The sequence below is a fragment of the Tachypleus tridentatus genome, chromosome 2, assembly GCF_004210375.1.
Source record: "Tachypleus tridentatus isolate NWPU-2018 chromosome 2, ASM421037v1, whole genome shotgun sequence".
NCBI lineage: Eukaryota > Metazoa > Arthropoda > Merostomata > Xiphosura > Limulidae > Tachypleus > Tachypleus tridentatus.
The window spans coordinates 45,519,620-45,540,608 of NC_134826.1; the positions used below are offsets into that span (position 1 = coordinate 45,519,620).

Genomic DNA, 20,989 nt, shown 5'->3' on the forward strand with positions numbered 1-20,989 from the left:
TAGTCGATGCTCAAACGGAATAATATTGACAACTTTGTTTTAGTGGACTACTTCGGAAGCGCTCTCTTCTTCCTCAAGACCATATTTAACGCTACCATTCAACCGTACACCAATGTTTGTGGTAAGTTACTTCGAATAATTATTTCCATAATACATGCCTCATTATATTTGGCTAAAATGTGGAGTGGTGAGTTGCCTTAATATAGAGATAATGAGAAACGAATAAATGTTATTTGGAGGTAGTTACATTCTAAAAATATTATTGAAACAACATAGGTAGCAACGTTATTGCGTGTTATTCCAGTCCCTTTGAGTTAAAGAATATCTTAGAACAAAAGCAATTATGAAATATACTGATAACATTAATCTTAGATTCATTTTAACTCCAGTCTATTTTTCTATGTAAAACTGACGGTTTGAAGAATAATTTGATGCCCACGATAAATCCACTGTAGGTATTTTTGTTTCGTTCAGGTCAACGCGTTAAATTATACAATACGTATATTATATAAAGTGTTTTATCTATAGGATCTCTGTTTCAGCTGCTCGACTTTGAAGATGAATTTTACGTTAAATATCTCAACACAGTTTCTTCAGATTGTCATTAAATAAACGTGTGTATGATAATCTTACAATCAAATACATATTTGTTTTCACGGAGAGAAAGTACAATAGTATGTTGTAACACAAAAAAAGATTGGTTGGAAAGTTTCATATATTGTGTTTTCAGTGGTTTTATCCAAAAGTATGTTTTACAGATTTGCCAGTTATTCCGGAGGGGTGTACTTGTACACGGCTTACAGCTGTAAGTTGTAAGGACTTAAATCTCACACAAACACCAGAGGGAGTTTCTCCTAACGTTACAAAACTGTAAGTTCCTTCATCTTGCTCGATATACAGAGCGTTTCTTTTACATTGATGAATAGTAGTTTAAATAAATATTTTTTCATTATGTGTAGTGTGTTGGCAGAATGTATTATGAATGCCTTCTTCTTCTATATTGAGATACTTTTCATCCTGGAATCCAAACCGTGGTCAGAGATTAAATGAAAAAGGAGAGAACATTGGTGAAACAAATTCCATTAATTTCGATGTTGTTTGGTTAATGCATTATATGTCCAGAATCAGTTGCACACAATGAAAGCATATGTTATCTAAAATGTAAGAAAAATTATGTTAGGAAATTACAAAACATTTAAGCAACGGATGCCATTTTCATGTTAAAACATCTACAGAAAAGCCACGGAACCTTTTGTACAGTTATGATAATCAAACTGCTAGCAATGAATAAACATTACAATAAAATTCCACAGAAATATTTGTGTTTCAAATTAATAACAGATGCTTACAAGAGCAAGAGATAATTTTAACCTGGAATTACTTACAAAATGCATCCAGTGGTCATACTTTCATATAATATTTAAAAGCATAAGAATTGAGTTCAAAAGTAAACTTTAAGGGTAAGAACACTGAGATAGCATCACGTATCTCAGATAACATTGTGCCTTTATACCACTTTATGTGAATGTGATACGAGTTTGAATCAGCTATAACAATCTTGAAAAAATCTAAAGATAAGAAACTAGGTTGAAGCTTTATATAGTTGCAATTTGTATTTTTTCAATAAACCATATATTGCATATATATATGGCTTATCTTTTTCTGAAATATGCGTAATAATTCAAAACGGATAAGCCAGATATACAATACATGATTCATTGTGAAACATCTATTACGTACCATATAAAGCTTCGACTTAGTTTCTTATCTTTATTTTTTTTCTACACCATTATAACATTATTCGAAAGTCAATAGCTGCGTGCAGACAGATTAGTGCCATTTAAGCAGTCAGATATTTATCATTTTTGCTTAGTTTGAAAAGTTCTTGAAGACAAATATATGAGTTGTTTTCATTATTTGTAGTGTTTGTTTGAACGCTGTGAATAATAAGTGTAAAATTAATAATTTCAATAATAATGAATAAAATGTGCTTGTTTTTGGCTAAATCCATACTAAGCTATCTCCTATGTCCATCGCAGGGAATCAAGCTCCGAATTTTAGCGTTTTTAAGGCCATAGAATTACATTGTCCCATAAGAGGCATGAATAAAATACATCCATGTTGTAAAAAATGCGATTTGTAAAAAGGTTAAGCCCTGCATTAATTAGAAACATCCCATTAAAAATAAATAAATAATACTATATTATGAAAGTGTTTTTAAAGGTATTTAAAATTCGAAATAAATTAAATCTTTCACAACTTAAAATTTATTTAGTTATTTTCATCTTTTAGCACACTTTCCAACAACAAGATAACCGTATTAACCAGAGAAGCATTCAGATCTTATCCTCAACTGAAGTCCATGTAAGTTCTCATTCGTCTTCATTCACCTTTTTTTAATAGGTTTGGTTTGGTGTCATTTGAATTTTGAGCACATCTACTCGAGAGCTATCTGCACCAGTCGTTCCTAGCTTATCAGTGATTAGAGAGAAGGCAGCTAGTCAAAACCACCCCCGCTAAGGTTTGAACTATACCCTTACCAACAAATAGTGGGATTGATCGTCACTAAATAATGCTCTAAAGGCTGAAAGGGCAAACATCTTTGATAACGATGATTTGAGTCCGCAGCCTACAGATTGCGAATTGAGCACCCTAGCTATCAGGCCGTGCTAAACCTATTATCTTATTTCAACTTAGAAAAGCGGAAGGAAAAATCAAAAGAGCATATTTGGCTTGTTAAGAATTTCGAGCAAAGTTACTCGAGGGCTATCTGCGCTGGCCGTCCCTAATTTAGCAATGTAAGACTAGGGGAAGGCAGCTAGTCATCACCACACACCGCCAACTCTTGGGCTACTCTTTTGCCAACGAATAGTGGGATTTACTATCATATTAAAACGCCCCATGGATGAAAGGACGAGCATGTTTGGCGTGACAGGGATTTGAACTCGTGACCATTAGATTAAGAGTCGAGTGCCTTAACCACATGGCCTTAAATGGTTAGTTCAGTGAACATTAACTTATTGTCCTTAAGATTCTCTTGGTGCAGAGCTACACAATGTGCTACCTGGAGAATGTTTTGGATAAATCAAAAGTTCCAATGTTTAAAAATACACAAAATGTCAGGCATAAAACATTCTAATCTTCACAATAAGTCGTACGGCAATAATTAAATTTATGAATTGGTTGTTTGAAGTTTAACACCGAGCTACTAGGGCATTCATGTAGTGTTTATCTCTTTTTCTTAATAAAATTCAAAAGGGGTATTTGGTGTGAAGTGGGTAACACACAATAAAATACAAACTACGAGTTATTTGTACTCACATTCAATCAATACAAACAAGCTTATGGGGAGATATAAAATGTGAACGTATTTGAAAATCAACAAATCTTTAATGGTTAGCCAGTTATTGGAAATGATGCGTCGTTCGTTTGTATATTTACTTTGGTTTTGTTAAGCACAAGCAACACGATCTGTTCTCTGCTATGCCCGGCATGGCCAGGTTGGTCAAGGCGTCCGACTCGTAATCTGGGGGTCGCGGGTTCGAATCTCCGTCGCACCAAACATGCTTGCTCTTTAAGCCGTGGGGGCGTTATAATGTGACAGTCAATCCCACTATTCGTTGGTAAAAGAGTAGCCCAAGTGTTGACGGTGGGTGGTGATGACTAGCTGCCTTCCCTCTTGTCTTACACTGCTAAATTAGGGACGGCTAGTGCAAATAGCCCTCGTGTAACTTTGCGCGGAATTCAAAATCAAGCAAACAAACTGTTCTCTGCTAACCACGTGTATTGAAATCAGATGTTTAACGTCATGAACCCGCCTGCTGCTGTGTCACTAGGGTAAGGGAAGGCGTTGTTTTTCTACGATTTTAACAATGTTTCATTATATATTTATTCAACCGATTTTCATGTAAGTTTTATCGAATAAAATAAGACAGATGAATACACGGTATTAAACAGCTGTTGTTAATTCTCCATTTCAGCTCATTAGCGGGAAATGCCATACGACATCTACCGGCAGAAGTGTTTACTGGTATCAACGATCTTCAAAAATTGTGAGTGAAAAGTGAACATTTTTGAAACAAAAAGTCGTTATAAGTTCTACAACATAAAATCGAAAAGGTTTACATACATAACTCTTCATAGTCATCGTTGGTAAAAAATGAAAAAAAACAATTCACCAGATTTTTGTATAACACACAGTTTTGTTTGGTAACATTCGAAATCAAAAAAATTCATTTATATGTTTTATAACAGACACAATAAGTGGAACAATAGATACTTAAAATATTACCGAATAATACTGTACGAACAATATGTTACTTACTAAGCAAAAAATTAAACGATTAAATGCATTTGGTAAAAACTCGTTAATTGTAGTCACAAAGTAATCCGCGATCAAGCTGCCATCTAACGACAAGAGTATGTCGTGTTCCGCAAAACATTAAGGATTAAGAAAAAATATAAGTACTTGAACATCTATTACCTAAAGAAAACTTAATATTGTTTTCACTTAATTGTGTTACTTGACTGAATTTTAATTAACTTTAAATTATTTCTGTTTTACTGAACTAATGCTATCGCATTGTTTCATTCTATCCAAATGTAAAGTCGCACTTACCTAACCAGATCCGTTTAATATTTCTTACTGTCACAAATCTGATAAAGATATTGTCGTTACAGCTGTTGTAACTAAAGTTTGTTCATCGTTATGTTCTTCCAGATACTTGCAGCACTGTGCAATAGAATCCATTTCATTAGAAGCTTTCAGGGGCCTAGGATCATTAAAAGAATTGTAAGTATAACAAATGCATATTCATATGGACAATATGGCGCCCTACTTGGCTAATTTTGTCATTTTTACTTGTGATTGTAAAAACTTAACACTGCTTATTTTGGTTTAAATCATATGATGTTTATTTCATACAAGATCTCGAAACATTTCTAAAGAACAGTAATTTTAATGTTCAGTTCCATACATACCTTTTAATGTTTACTAGTTTGATTTAAAGCATAAAGCTATACAATGGGCTACTCTACTTGCGGCATGCCCAGCACGGGTATCGAAACCCAATTTTTAGTGTTATAAACCCACTCATTTACCGTTGAGCTAACGTTTTAGGCGATTTTAAAATTAATCATTACATATTCAAATTTTATGTGTTTTAAAACAAATCTAGGTTGTGTTTATTTCCAAATTACATATTACATTAACCTTTCAATACAATTTATATTTTTATTAAATTTAAATGTCTATCGTCTCCAGTTTAAGCTTCACATTCTCTTTTACTCCAAATATTTATTTTCAAATCTATGTACAGGTGATTTTCCAAATTAGATATGATATGTTTCTTCTAAACATAGTTGTTTTGAAATCTAGGTAGTAGAAATTTCTAAATTAGGCCTTACATATATCTTTTATTAATATATATTGTTGTTTAAAGTTTTACGTTGACGTGATTTGCAAACTGAGCATTACTTTTAGTATTCTGGCCTGACTTAATGCATGGTTTTTCAAACTATGCTCCGCGAATCCCTTGGGGTCTACCATAGTTATCTGGGGCTCGGCGAAGAAATTTTACAATGTTTATATTTTTTCCTAAAACTATAAAATTGAATCAGAATACGCTGTACAAAAAGTAAAATATATCTTTAATATAACACGTTTGTCTTGTATTGTGTCTTTTAATATTTTATTCTGCCTAACGTCAGACGATTTTATTTAGCTTAGTGAAAGTTCTCGCGGTGAAAGTGCTAATACAATCTCATTTAACTTCGACAGTGGCACCACTGGTTGCTAGTACACATAGCACCATCTCAAGATCGCTATGCGTCATTGAAGATGCAAGATAGCCTTGTAAGTTTCGTAGGAAACATCGGTCAACCCGGGATAGTGATGCCAGCTGTTATTTGAAAAGCCAGATCTGGATTAGCGGCTAAATTTCGAACGAAATGTAACAAAATGAAGCATGACGTCGTAGCTGAAACTTGTCCAAATTTGAAACATTGTGTTGCAATTAGATGCAGTATCAATTGTTTCAATTTCAAAGTATATTTATATGAAGTATAATTATACTTATAACAATTATAATTGCTAATTGTTAGATAAGGTTAGATTCGTTGTAGTTTAATTAGACAAACTTAGTACCAATGAGCTTTACGACGTCATACGTCTGCATGACATCATGTTCCATTTCGTTCGAGATTTAGACGCACGTCAGATCTGGGTTGATATTTTGTTATTTGTCTTAAAATTTCTGTCAACATAGAAAAATTGTAAAAATAATAGGTTACCCTTTTTCTTTAGAAAAATATATTATTCTAGCAACCTAGCCTTTCTCCACAAATCGTTATTTCTGACTTCGTTATGGCATGATGATGAAACTCAAGTGTTTGAACGAGTTCTCATTAAGAAGATGTTTTGTGTCCGTGAAAATACATTTGAAATGCCAAAGATATAAGAATACATTTTTAGACAAATTAATAATTAGTTGTTACCCTTATAATGGATAAGAGGCTGAATATCAGTAATAAATCTGATACGAGTAAAAATCTTCCTAGACCTAGGCCTAATACTAATTCATCGGCGTTATCGTCGCGTGCAAGCACTTCAACGCAGTATGATGCAAGAAGTACCGAAACAAGAAAGAAAAGAAAGTATGATGAAAGTTTTATTGAATATGGTTTTACATGGACAGGTATTGATGATGGACCTAGTGGGTTGTGTGTTGAATGTGGAATATTGTTGAGTAATAGTAGTTTGCATCCAGCACAGTTAAAACAGCATCGAGAAACCAAACATTCCCAATTAAAAAATCCAACTTCCGAGTATTTTAAAAGAAAGTGTTTGCAATTAAACGTAAGGAAAGCTAAATTTTGTTCGTTTGTCCATCAGAACAACAAAAGTGCTTTTATTGCTTCATATAGTGTTAGTTACCGTATTACAAAAGCAGGTGAAGCTCATGCAATTACAGAATATTTGATAAAACCATGCGCAAAAGATTTAGTAGAGTGCACAATTGATGAGAAATTGCTTAAAAAACATTAACTCTGTAGCCCTTTCTGACAACTCGGTTTCTTGAAGAATCAAGAATATGTCAGAAAATTCCTTAACGGAGTTAATAAAGTGAGTAAAAGTGAATCCTACTTTTTTGCTTCAGATGATGAATCAACAGATGTCGCAGGTTATGCGATTTTGTTTGTGTTTGTTCGCTATATTCACGCAGCTAGTTTTGAAGAAGACATGCTAAATTGCAAAACTTTGCCCACTCAAATAATAGACGAAGAAATATTTAAACTGATCGATTTATTTATGGAAGAACATGAAAGCCAATGGCAGCTTTACTCAAGTATTTGCACTAATGTGGCTACAACAATGATTGGAAAATTTTCAGGCGCAATGGCACGCATAAAAAAGAAAAACCCGGACATCGAGGGTATCCACTGGTGTCTTCATCGTCATTCACTTGCAATGAAATGAATGCCAGAAGACTTAAAAGAGGTATTGGGTAATGTTATAAAAACAGTTACTTTTATAAAATAAAGACCGCTCAATGCGAGGATCTTCAGTTTACTCTGTGAGGACAGGGGAAGTTTGTATAAAACTTTGCTGCTTCATACTGAAGACCGATGGCTTTCTCGAGTAAAAATGTTTGCTCGGTTTTACGAACTACGTGAAGAGCTAGGTTTCTTTTTTATCTGAATGCCACTTCGAACTTGCATACAAATTAAGTGACAAATGCTGGATACAGAAACTGGCTTACTTTTCGGACGTATTTGCCTATCTAAATGAAGTGAATGCTACAATGCAGGGTACCAGGGTAACGTACTTCAAAACTTATAGTAAAAATGTAAGCGCTTCAAGGTCAGCTAAAACTTTGGGATGAATGTACACTTACGGAAGAACTTGATTGCTTCGAAAATCTCAGTGATTTTTTACTTATGAATAAAATTTCCTTAAGGTTTGTTTGTTTTTGAATTTCGTACAAAGCTACATGAGGACTATCGAGTAGAGAAAGGCCGCTAGTCATCACCACCCACCGCCAACTCTTGGGCTACTCTTTTACCAACGAATAGTGGGATTGAACGTCACCTTATAACGCCCCCACGGCTGAAAGGGCGAGCATGTTTCGCGCGACGGGGATGCGAACCCGCGACCCTCAGGTTACGAGTCGCACGCCTTAACCCACCTGGCCATGCCGGGACCTTATTAAAAGAAATACAATAAATAGAAATTAAAGATTCTTGACAGTTCACTAGCAGCCATAAGAAAAAAAAAATCTTGAAATATAGTTCTCTGAAGCTCAGATCTGTATTCATTAATCATCAAACGTCATATGGTTTGAATGGTACATTATTATTATTATTGTTTACTTTTTCTTGTTTACAACAGATTACAAGTCGCACGCCTTAACACGCTTGGCCATGCCGGGCCATTTCCTTAAGTAAAGATGCAAAAGTTTTACTCTTGCATCACGTATCTAATTTGTGTTCAACTATTGAGAAGTGCTTCCCTCCTCATTTAGAAAAATTACTGTGGTTTGAAAATCCCTTTGTTGATTCTGCAAATACCAACGATTTGCATTTGAAAGACAAAGAACAGCTTATAGAAATTTCAACTGTTTACACCTTAAAAATAAAATTTCAGCAGGAAGAAATTACACAATTTTCGATTCAAATGGCCATGTAATACCCTGAAATAAGTAACAGAGCTCACAAAATTTTGATGCATTTTCCAACAACATATCTTTGTGAGCAAACATTTTCGCTGTATACAACTACAAAGACCAAGTTTAGAAACAGGCTAAATATTGAAGATGATTTGCGCTTTCAAGTAACAACCATAACTACAAATATTGAACTACTTTGTGAACAAAAGCAAACCTATCCGAGCCATTAATAAATAAATAAGTACACTGTACTTTTATTAATATAAATTTTGCAAGCAGAAATTTTTGAACAAGTGAATAGAAGTAAACATTTTTTTTATATATTGATATTTTTAATAAATATCTATTTTTGAATCTTGAAATAAACTTTAACTGAAGCTCGTGACCGATTGTTTCTATTTTAGTTTATTTTCTTTTAAGTTAAGGTTCCGAAATGTTTTTTCTTTCTGACGTGAAGCTTTGCATGTCTAAAAGGTTTGGGAACTCCTGTTTGTTTATTTTTTGAATTTCGCGCAAAGCCGTCCCTAATTTAGTGATGTAAGACTAAAGGGAAGGCAGTCAGTCATCACCACCCCATCCATCGCCAACTCTTGGGCTACTCTTTTACCAACGAATAGTGGGATTGACCGTAACTTTATAACGCCCCCAAAGGATGAAAGGGCGAGCATGTTTGGTGCGACGGGGATTCGAACCGGCGACCCTCGGATTACGAGTCGACTAAACACTAGATTAGTATAAAAGTTGGGGATAATTGACATTTAATTGCTACATTCTCTATAACTTATCCACTAAAAATTAAGAACTGCTAACCCAAATAACCCTAAAGTATACTCGCGCAAATTTACGAAACAGATTGCGCTTTTTAGTTTGATTCTGCATTTCTTACTCAATATAAGTAGCGACATCTCTGAATCACACTTCGAACTTATCTTACAATTCAATAAGTTCTTTAAATATAAGTGATACTGATATCCAAATTATGTCTCACTCATACCTTACATTTTTGATAAACCTAAACAGAGCGGATTTTCAAATTAAATCTCAAATCGTCCATCTAATACTATATTGAACTTAGTAACTCTAGGTCGAAGTAATTTCTAAGTTATATCCTATATACTTTGTAATCTGATATCTTTAGAAAAGCTAACTAGGAAAGTCTCCAAATTAGGAGCTCGCGCGTAACTTCTGATGCGATTCCCTTATTAAATCTATATTGAGGTAACTTTCAAGTTTTATACTGTATACCTTCTAAAAGGATACGCTGCGAAAATCTACATAAGAAAGAATCCAGATTAGTTCTCTTGTGTACCTTCTACTGTAATAAATTTGTCAAATAGAAGTAGAGGTAGTTTCCAAGTTATTGCATTCTTTCTAATCTAACATGTTTAAAACTCTAGCTACGAAATATTACAAATTATGCTTCACGAGTACCTTCTAATTATATACATTTATTAAATTTATATACAGGTGATTTCCAAGTCTTATCTTATATGCTTCCTAATCTAATGCGTGTGCCATATTTAGCTAGGAATGATTCCAAATTAGGCCTCACAAGTAACCCCTGATGAAATACTTCTATAAAATCTAGACAGAGATAATTTACAAATTATATACTCTACGCCATCTGAAATAATATGCTTAGCAAATCTAGTTAGAAACGATTTCTAATTAGGCCTCACAATGGGTATCGAAACCCCGATTTCTAGGATTATAACCCCCTAGATATACTGTTGTACCACTGGGGGACTAAACTGTTAGGGGTCCGGGGTGGCGAGGTGGTTAAGGCACTCGACTCGTAATCTGAGGGTCGCGGATTCAAATCCCCGTCACACCAAACATGCTAACCCTTTCAACCATGGGGGCGTTATAAAGTGACGGTCAATCTCACTATTTCTTGGTAAAAGAGTAGCTCAAGAGTTGGCGGTGGAAGATGATGACTATTTGCTTTCCCTCTAGTCTTACACTGTAAAACTAGGGATAGCGGCTAACGCAGATAGCCCTCGTGTAGCTTTGCGCGAAATTCAAACCAAATTGTTAGGTAGTGTGTATGACTTGCAGTTAACGTAGGAAAAGTCTTTGTAAGTAAGGTTAGTAAAATATACGGTCATCGGATAGTATCTCAAGTAAAAACATGTACATGTATATTTCGTGGTATTACGTTAAATTAGGTTTGAATAAGAAATAATGTCAAATTAATAGACAATTCGCGACCTGTAAATAATATATGGTACATTAAGATGCGTGATGGTTGAGTAGCATTTTGTATTCTTAATATTTAAAAAATCTAACGCACGTAGTTAAAAAGACTGTACCATCAACAGGTACTCATGAAAACCATACTGGGTTAAGAGTAATATATGTTGAAACATATTCTTTCAGAGTACTATCCCACAACAACTTGAAACATTTTAACGTGGACGTTATGAGAGACTTGCCAGCACTGAGCACATTGTAAGTATGGAAATCAGAGAAGATTTTACTTATATATCAGTATGTATTTGATAAACAATATGGCAACATGAATGTATTGATGTTGTTCACTAGTGACACATCAAAACAGATGTTAGAGGCCCTCAGGGAGAATTTAGTAAAACATACTACAGCGTTTCACAACAATGGCGTCTTCTGCATCGTTCTGAAGAAGAAATACTATGTATTTATACTCGCTTTTAACTTATTCAAATATTACGACTCTCCCACCACCACCAAAAGCAATGGAAGTTTAAAGTACGTACCTGTAAAAATAAAAAAAAAAGATATATCTAGGGCGTATTGTCTGCCGAAATTTATATGTGATGTTATTCACATAGATTATACTATGTAACAAAAATTTTACTTTTTCTTGTTCCTGGACAGAAAGTGTTATTTGCCAATTGCTTATACCTAAAGTAAATGGAAAAGATCTATTTTTCTCTTCAAACTTTGATTTTGTGACATGGGTTATGAAATTTTCAAATTTACCCATTTTCCAGATAGATTCATTGCTGAGTAGCTGATAGAGACTTTTCTCGAACTTACAAGAATTTTCAAGAACTTTCTATAATGTTGTAGAACTTATGAGAATTTTCAAGAACTTTTCAGAATTTTCTGGAACTTTCCGTAGTAATATACATACAGGGGCTCACCACTCACAACTTTAGTTTAGTTCTAGCTGCCTGAGTGAACACAGAGATGGCATAAAGAAGCTGCAAGTATTCTGCTATGTATGTGACCACTTTATCAAGACAAGAACGAAAAGAACTCTGTAACAGCATCTGCTAAAATGTGTGAAACCTATAAGGCATATTTTGCCATGCCTGTCGGAGATCAAGACAAATCCTGGGCGCCTCATTTTACCTGCGAGAACTGCAAAAACACTCTAAAAGGTAAGACGGACAATATTTGCTTGCTTGAATAGTAAGATTTTATATTATACAAATTTTAGACCTTTCAAAATTTAAATATCTTTTTTCATTTATCTATTTCCAATAGTATAAAAAATATCACAAATTAAATATTCTGCATCAAACTCTTACACATTAGTTGTGGATGAAATAAATTTATTCTTCATAATAACAATTTTATTTTGCTATTTTTCAGGATGGTAGAGATTGGAAAAGAGAACCATGTAGTTTGCTATTCCAAGAATTAGGCGTGATTCCTCTGACCACTCAAGCAATTGCAACTTCTGCATGGTGGACTCTTCCGAACGTCTGGCTGGCAAGAATGCATCTGCTATCATGTATCTGGACCTTCCATCATCCATCGCCCCAGTGCCACACTGCTTTGAGCTCCCTGTACCCATTCCGCCAGAGAGAAACAGCCATCTCGAAAAACTACTCACTTCTAAACATTTTTGTTCATTTTTTGTATAACTTTAGTATAAATACATGTAAATCTTGATTCATATGTTGTTTTATTCAGACCTTATGTAAATGAAAATGTACAACTTTGTCCGTTTTACATAGAAACTAGGTTAAATTCTAAATTTCATTATCCAGGTCACAAAAGCAAAGTTTGAAGAAAATAATGGCCATTTTCTGTACTTTTACAACATAAGCAATTAAGAGGTAACACATACTATCCAGGAACAAAATTTGTGTTACATAGTGTTGAAAAATCGCACGTGATATATGCATGTACATTCCTTGTGTGGTGATTTTTGTGATTCGAATTCATCTTTGGCTATTATACATTGAATAAGATAGAATGTTCAATACCCGTGGCACTTGAATTTCTTTTAGGCAAGATTATAGTACATCCATCTATAAAACGTGTTTTACCTTTTAATTATCTATATATTTGTGTGCCAGCTACACCGAGCATGGAACGCGTGTATACCTGATTCGGTTTTATTAATTAGTACTTTATTTTATCACGATTCCTGCTATTAAGTATTAATACAATAACACACATATGTATATATTATTTCATATATTTCATATGTATATATATATATATATATATATATATAAGAATTATTGAAAATAACTGCCTTCCCACAACAGGCCGCAAACACTGAAGGGCAATAGAAGTTGAAATGTTGTGGGTGTAGGCACTCAACTCCATACCCTTAATTGGTTTCCGTCTTTGAATTTTATCTGATAAAGGGGATATCCCCAACGCATTTGGGAGTTATATCATAGGCATTATCCGCCTACGATCTTAGGGTGACAACTCGTAATACCAATGTGAACTCTATCAAAATCTCTTTAGTGTTTATATATATAAAACGGACGATGCGCTACTTTAGATGTATAATTCTATTTGAAGGTAGTTTGGTAGCGGTCCTAATGAGTAAATAAAATCGCTTGGTGTTGCGGTCGCACAAAAATATATCTAATAAAACAGGAAACATACAAGTGCAACAAAAAGTTGATAAAGACGAGTACTGATCTGTATATATACGTTATCTGGCTAGCTATAGTAATATAGAAAGTTTTAATGCTACAAAACTTATTGAAACAAGAAAGCAAAACTACAGAACTGAGTTACTTAAAGTTTTAAAAATATAGTCTCACTTCGACTCAGACTAACATGATTACTGTTTTTTGCCAAAGCAAGGATTAATTTTTAACTTTAAATAACTCATTTTTTGTAGTTTTAATTTTTTGTTTCGATTATTTTTATAGTATTAAAACGTTCTTTATTACTATAGATAGCTAGGTTACGTGTATATCGACCCCTACTTGACTTCATAAAATTTAAAAACCTTTTATTATACTTATGTAAATACGTTCTGCTATCGATTCAAAATCTGTCGATCACAAGAATATGTTGGCAGAGTAAAAAGTTTTAATGAAATTTAATGTTATTAAAAATTATCTTTATGAAAAAAATTAATTTACTTCAATTGTTTTAGACAAGTTCATTTACAGGAGTCCAAATGTATAAGTGGTTATTCGTGTGATTAATTTAATACATGTTATATATTTTTGTGAGTATTTGTATAGTACATTAACTATTGTTGAAACTTACTCATAAAGATTTTAAACTATCTTTATACTTTGTTTATCTAGGGATTTATCACATAATCAACTAACCTTAGATGACGTGCCTTGGCCTGAAAATCTTCAGTTGAACTGGCTGTGAGTCGTACTGACACTTTTACCTTGTTTATATCAGTTATAGGTTTACTAACCTTTCGAATGCTCAGAAAATCGATAGAAGCAGTTTCAATTTTTGAATATTAACTTATTTATCAAACTATCTAGACTTTCTTTAAGTTTAATTGTATTTTAATATCACATTAAATTTAATAGAGTATACTAAACCCTTTGACTTGGCGCATTTGTTCATGAATCGTTCATTCTTCAGTTTTCTTGAAGACAACCATGTGGCTACAATTGGAAAGAATACATTTGCCTCGCTAAGTTTACTGAAAGTGTTGTAAGTGCTTAAATATTTTTGTGACTTGTTTTATTTCTAGTAAATATATACTTTCAAACTATTGTACTATTATTTTTTGAAAAGTGATTCATTTTTAAAATGAAACTGATATTAAATATTACGTAACTGCGATATATGTTCTGTAGGCTTAACTGATATAAATTGATTAGCCTAACTTACCAGTTACTACAGTAGACATAAAACACTTTTTAGTATGTTTGTGTTACAAACTGAGTTTTTTTTTACGGAAATAGAGATTGTGTCCGAATTATCAAACTTTTTAGTAATCAGTTTCATAACTAATGTGTTGATGAATCTTTTAGTAAGGGATACACAGCATTAATCACGTTGTTCGTGTATTGCAGCTTTTAAAATAATTGTAACATAAAACAAGACGTTCAGTAACAAAATTGCTTTCTTAACGAAATCTGCTATTTGAGAAATTAAGATTCTAACATCGCAGCATTCCAAAATATAAAGCTAGTAACCAGTAATTAAGTTTCAGTAAACTGAGCTGAAATAGAATAAATTATATGTGAACGCAGCATTCCGGAATATAATTCACAGTATTAAAAATAAAACACTATATGTGACTTCATCATACATAATTTAGGCCCGTTATAGCCAAGTGGTTAAGGCACTCCACTCACAATTCCAGGGTCGCGGGTTCGAATCCCCGTTGCACCAAACATGCCCGCCCTTTCAGCCGTGGGGGCGTTATAATGTTACGGTCAATCCCACTATTAGTTGGTAAGAGTAGCCCAAGAGTTGGCGGTGGGTCGTAATGACTAGCTGCCTTTCCTCTGGTCTTACAATGGTAAATTAGGGACGGCTAGCACAAATAGCCCTTATGTAGCTTTGCGCGAAATTCAAAACAAACCATATGTAATTTACTCTTTGTTTTATGTTAAAACTATTTAGGGCTATATTTAAGTCTGTAGTGTCAGAAGTTCGTTTTTGTTTTAACGAGAATGTAATAGAAATTACAGTCTTGCTAACAGTTGTCTGTTATTGTGATATACCCAAACATGTACTTCACTATAAAAAAATCCAAACCTCAGAACAGTAATTGGTCGATAAATTACTTATAACACTAGAGATAAGAGGACAACGTCTAATAATATGCGTGCTGAAAAGGTACCCATTAAACACACAGTGCCACCTAGAAATTCTAATGTGCGAGAAGGCGCCAGTAGTAATATTGGTTGTATGTAACAGGCATCTTTGTTTGTTTTAAAACATAGTTGGCTGTCTCTACCTTGCTTACCATTGGTATCGAAACCCGAACTTCAGCGTTCTAAGCACTCAGGTTTACTGCTGAGCCACCTGGGGGCGAGGGTTTTTATAGACGCCTAGAAAAATGCGTGTTCTCATGAACCTTCTTATACCCCCAGAATATATTCCACGCCCCTGGTTTGAAAAACGCTTGATTCAACAAAATGATGTAGTTTACTATAGGTATAAAACTTGATTCAACAAATAATGTATAGGCAACTATTAGAACATGATTAAACTCGGACGAGATAAAGTCTAGTAAATTCCAAATTCAAAATCTTAATGTTTACTGCACACGTAGAAAGAAGGTTGTATGCCATTATACATTTTCGGTATAGGGATTACTTTATGTTCTTTGTTTATTTTAATACGAATAACCTGGAATTACTTAGCCTAACTTCTCTTAATTTTTGGCTGTTTTTGCTTTTTCCATTTCAAGAATATTGCACAACAATCGAGTATCTTTCATCCACGAGGAGGCGTTTCACCCATTAGTAGACTTGATAGAATTGTGAGTTGTCTGTTTCTGTGACCTTCGAAATATTTTTTTTTTTTTTTTTGGAATTTATAGTGCTTGGGGGACTTATATACACTTTGGTAAAAAAATTAGAAATAAAATGACCTTTACCCTCCAGGTAATGATAATAATAAAAAAAAACGTTTTATTTTAGCTAACGTTTCGCCAGAGCAGTTTCATCAGGAACAGTGATAACGTAATTTCCAAAATGACCCTTGAAATAATTGTATATTTTGTTTGCGCATTCTCGTTTCTCCATTATCAAATATTTTCTATTTCTTAAAACCTCATTTTGGTCTAAATCTTATCAAACTTTTGTATTTCTTTAAATTTAGTTTGTATATAAACTTCTAACTTTTAAAACAAGTGACAGTTAACTGTTTTGAGCTCTCGAATGTTTGAAATTTCTCTTACAAATTGGTATTACTAAAATAGTTACGCTTTTGACATTAACCGAGCTTTGAGAAAAGCACAAACACAGGAACATTTTTGTTTTAAGGGGAATATAAACTGAATCTTGATTCGCCGTTAGAAGTTCGTTTACGTAAGAGAAAAATACAAGTCTAGACTTGTTCGTTTATCCTGCACCACCTTTAGTTTCATAGTCTGTTTCTGCTAAGATCAAAATACATCAATTAATCTCTAGTTGTTTCAACATTCGTCACCACCTAAACTTTTGAAGATTGCTTATTTAAAAATATTCTGTTAAGAGAAATTCAGTGCTGAAATGCTTTTTCTGTTTGTTAAATTGTTGTGTGCGCGTGTTTTTGTTTGTATGTTTTTAACAAAGCGGTTTTCCTATAAGTCAAGTGAAGTTCGATGTTTGCTTTCTAAATAAAATCGTACAAAGCCTGTGCGTGGCGATTTGTTGGAATTAATAAACTTTGTAGATGTAAACATGTATAACTGTAAAAAAAAAAAAAAAAAAAAATTGTGTTAAAAACAACCGAACTATGAAATCACTTCTGGTGTTTAAATGCCTACAACATTAAGTTAACATTACAAATAACAATCACTGCAGACTAACGAAATAGAATCAAATATATGGGATAATGTACAATTTTTGTATCTACTTTCATGCAATGTACGTACACGTAATAGAAATCTTGGCTTTCCAACATGAAGTTGCATTCAAATAAACACAATTATGAATTCAAAACCACACATGATTTGTGTTGTTAGAAAAGACGCAAACTTTCTCTGGTCATATTGTTTCAACAATCATTTGTGTTATAGTTCGTATAACTGTGTTTATAGGTCGTACGTTGTATTGTTTAAAATGCAACAATGTTTGTGCTGACATACAACACACCTTCTTACACTATGTGTGTGTCTTTAGAGAGAATTAATACTGATAGAGTTAAGTAAACAAAATTAAAAAGAAGGATTGTGTTAAAAATAGCAAATTCAAGTCCATGACAAATTATATTAGTATATATATATATATATATATTGTGTGTGTGTATATATACTAATTATATTAGTGTGTGTATATATATATATATATACACATATAAATTTCTCCTCACTAATTGTCATACAAAAATTATATTCACACATAACTCTATAAGTAAAAATATTTACAATTTCACGATTGTTGACAAAAATAAAAGATAATTGGATTTTTCTCCAGAGTTAGCTTACAAATGCTTATATTTCTCCAGGAACTTATCAAACAACAGGATACATTATTTCCCGTCCCAGTTGTTCTCCAAAGTTTGCCTATTAGCAAAACTGTAAGTATTAGTTACCAGTATCGAAATATCAGACGGAATATTTTGTATTAGTTTTTTAATAAAAAGTTGTTTGTTTTTTTTCTTTTTGTCTGTGGAATACAATGGATGTCTAAAGTTGCACGTGTGTTTAATTATTCCTACTTAATACGTTGGAAATGAATATATTGTATGATTAGGTAAACTAATGTAAGAAAATGTTCAACTCCACGTTTAAAGAACGTTGCAGTGAGTAAATATAGATCTAATTATTAATAAGGAGGGCTAATGAATCAATCAAAAAGGTAGAGGAGATATTCATTGAAAGTTAATACATACCAGCAGATTAATTAGCCCGGGTGGAATGTTTATTGTCACAAGGCAAATTAATTAGTCTAGGTAGGTATTGTATTGGCGGAGTGATGTTTAATTGTAGGTTAACTAACATTGATAGGATTTATATTATCAAAATAATGTTAAATCGTAGGTTAACCAGCCTCTCTACTATTAGATTGTAAGAATACTGTTACATAACAATTCAACTAGGTTGTAGAAGTTTTCCATTGATTCGGTGGCATTATAAAGCAGGTTAACTAGCCTAGATACGTTTGGTTATATTATAAATTAATTGGCCTGGAAAGGTTTTATAGTATTTGAGTATTGTAAGGTAACAAGTTAACTAGCCTGAAGAGGTTTTATATTATTTTAGTATTGTTTGATATTAAAGTAACCAACCTAGATAGGTTTTATATTATTTGGTAACACGTTAACTAGCTTGGATTTGTTTAATATCAGTAGAGCTTCGTTAGACGTATTAGACTGGAAAGTTTTTGTTTGTTTGTTGGCATTTTAGATAGTTTGAGTAATGTTAATGCAAGCAAGTCTCTCTTTACTGCTTGCAATACCATGAGTTTCCAGTAATAACAGTAAAACTAACGTTACTACAAGAGATTGAAGGTAAATTGATTATTATTTAGCATATTGTTGTGACTTTACTAAATTTATTAAAATTTTTGCTTTCAGCTGCATCTGATTCTATGTACAGTGTGACCTCGTTATTCGCGGGGGTTACGTTCTTTACCCTCCCGCGAATAGCGAAAAACCGCGAATATTGGACGCAGTTTTAAAACGTATATGTATGCGATTATGTACTATATGAAATGCTTCCCAAACACTAATGATACTTATACTCATTGATGCAGTAATAATGTAGCAATATTGCATACTGTTATGTATTTCACTAAATTGTACCGTGCGTTACCGGGCTGTGCTTTGCCGTTTGCGTTGTTGGGGAAGCTGAGGCAGTCAGCCAATAGCAGTCCAATCTTGTTTGGTGAAGACGACAATTGATAAAAACGGCTTGATTGAGTAAATACGACAAAATCTCCTCGAAAAGCCCTTTCAGTCTCTGTGACCTACAAAAACGCAGTTCGCGCATAACCCGCGAATATGCGGGGCCGCGAATGGCGAACCGCGAATAGGCGAGGTCACACTGTATTTTGCTATTCTCAATTAATTTAAGTACCTGAAGGCTATGATCGGGATGCCAATTTAGAAACATGTGTTTCTGTCCATAAGAGGTTCCATGTGTAAATAAATTCTGTTTTTCTACTTTGCTATTTTCGTGAGAATAATTTTGTTTTGATTTCAGGGCTAGTAAAATGTCAGCAGTTAAGAAACGAAAAATTGATGATGAGGGAAGGTTATTCAACAGTGAATGGTGCACAAAATATCTTGTTGTCCCACATAATCAAGGTGTTGTCTGCCTCGTCTGTCAAACTACAATTGCAGTCATGAAAGAGTACAATATTAGGCGACATTACGCAACTAAGCACTCCTCCCAGTTTGATGAAATTGTTGGTCAGGCACGAAAGGACAAAATTGAACATTTAAAACATCCATTGAAAAGCAACAAGGTGTTTTACCACTTTCAAGAAAAATTCAGAACTGGTGACAAAACTGAGTTTTAAGCTTTGTGAATGTATGGCAGAAAAGGAAAGCCTTTCAGTGATGGAGAATTTATTAAAATTGTTTAACAATATTCACAGAATATGCATGTCCAGAGAAAAAAAATATTTGGTGGAGCAAACTAGCCTTTCCCGCTTTACTGTCTCACGCAGGACAAAAGATCTTTCAGAGGACATCAAAGAAACTTTGAAAGAGATTGAATTCGTGTGAAGCTTTCAGTCTGGCTTTTGATGAAAGCACTGATATCAATGACACATCCCAACTTGTCATTTTCATCAGAGCTGTTACTGTAGGCTTTGATGTTTTCGAAGAGTTTTTTAGATATGGCAAGCCTTTCCTCCACAACCACAGGACAGGATATTTGTGAACAAGTGCTTAAGGTTGTAGAAAAGTTTGAACTGAATCCTTATAAATTATGTGGTGTTACAACAGATGGTGCTCCTTCCATGACAGGTAGGGACAAATGGATTCACCATCTAGACCATGCGGCTTGTGTGCTGCAAGCCATTGCCAACCAAGCCTTTCTTCAATTCTAAATCTCACCAGGTTGGCTAGATATGTTGTAATGTCTCTTCGAAATGCGCTAGAGATTTCATTATGTTTGCTTTTTTTTTACTGGGAACTCATATGGCCAGTGAAAACAATATATAAACATTGATATCCGTTTTGTTGTGATGTATGTTTGTATTTGAATTATAGTAAAGCCATATTGGGCTAACTGTTATGTCCTCCGAGAGGAATCGATCCCCTAATTTTAGCGGGGGACGATTGTGATGTAATGTCACATAATATATTGATAGTTAGGTCACGCTTCGTCGTATAAGGTTGTTCTGTTGTTAGCGTGGTGTAACAAAAGCGTATTAACCAAACCAATTAAGTCTGTAATGTTAAGGTTAAATAAAAGGCTTCGTCTGTCTTTAAGCTGACTAAATTTCACAATATTTTCTACTCTTTGAACAAAAACTCAAAAATAACGTTTTCCA

At 33.6% G+C, this 20,989-nt stretch overlaps 1 protein-coding gene across 3 annotated transcripts in view; it reads left to right on the forward strand.

Moving 5' to 3' along the window:
- LOC143242520 (uncharacterized) overlaps positions 1–20,989 on the forward strand; it is a 71,784-nt gene that overhangs the window by 36,770 nt on the left and 14,025 nt on the right. For 2 of the 3 annotated variants that reach the window (XM_076485949.1, XM_076485954.1), the window contains exons 4-13: positions 44–121; positions 759–870; positions 2,293–2,364; positions 3,981–4,052; positions 4,721–4,792; positions 11,046–11,117; positions 14,165–14,233; positions 14,463–14,534; positions 16,249–16,320; positions 17,991–18,062. In XM_076485949.1, coding sequence (XP_076342064.1) covers positions 44–121; positions 759–870; positions 2,293–2,364; positions 3,981–4,052; positions 4,721–4,792; positions 11,046–11,117; positions 14,165–14,233; positions 14,463–14,534; positions 16,249–16,320; positions 17,991–18,062 — 763 coding nt within the window. The remainder of the gene's footprint in view (positions 1–43; positions 122–758; positions 871–2,292; positions 2,365–3,980; positions 4,053–4,720; positions 4,793–11,045; positions 11,118–14,164; positions 14,234–14,462; positions 14,535–16,248; positions 16,321–17,990; positions 18,063–20,989) is intronic. The other variant, XM_076485958.1, reaches the window with a different exon arrangement.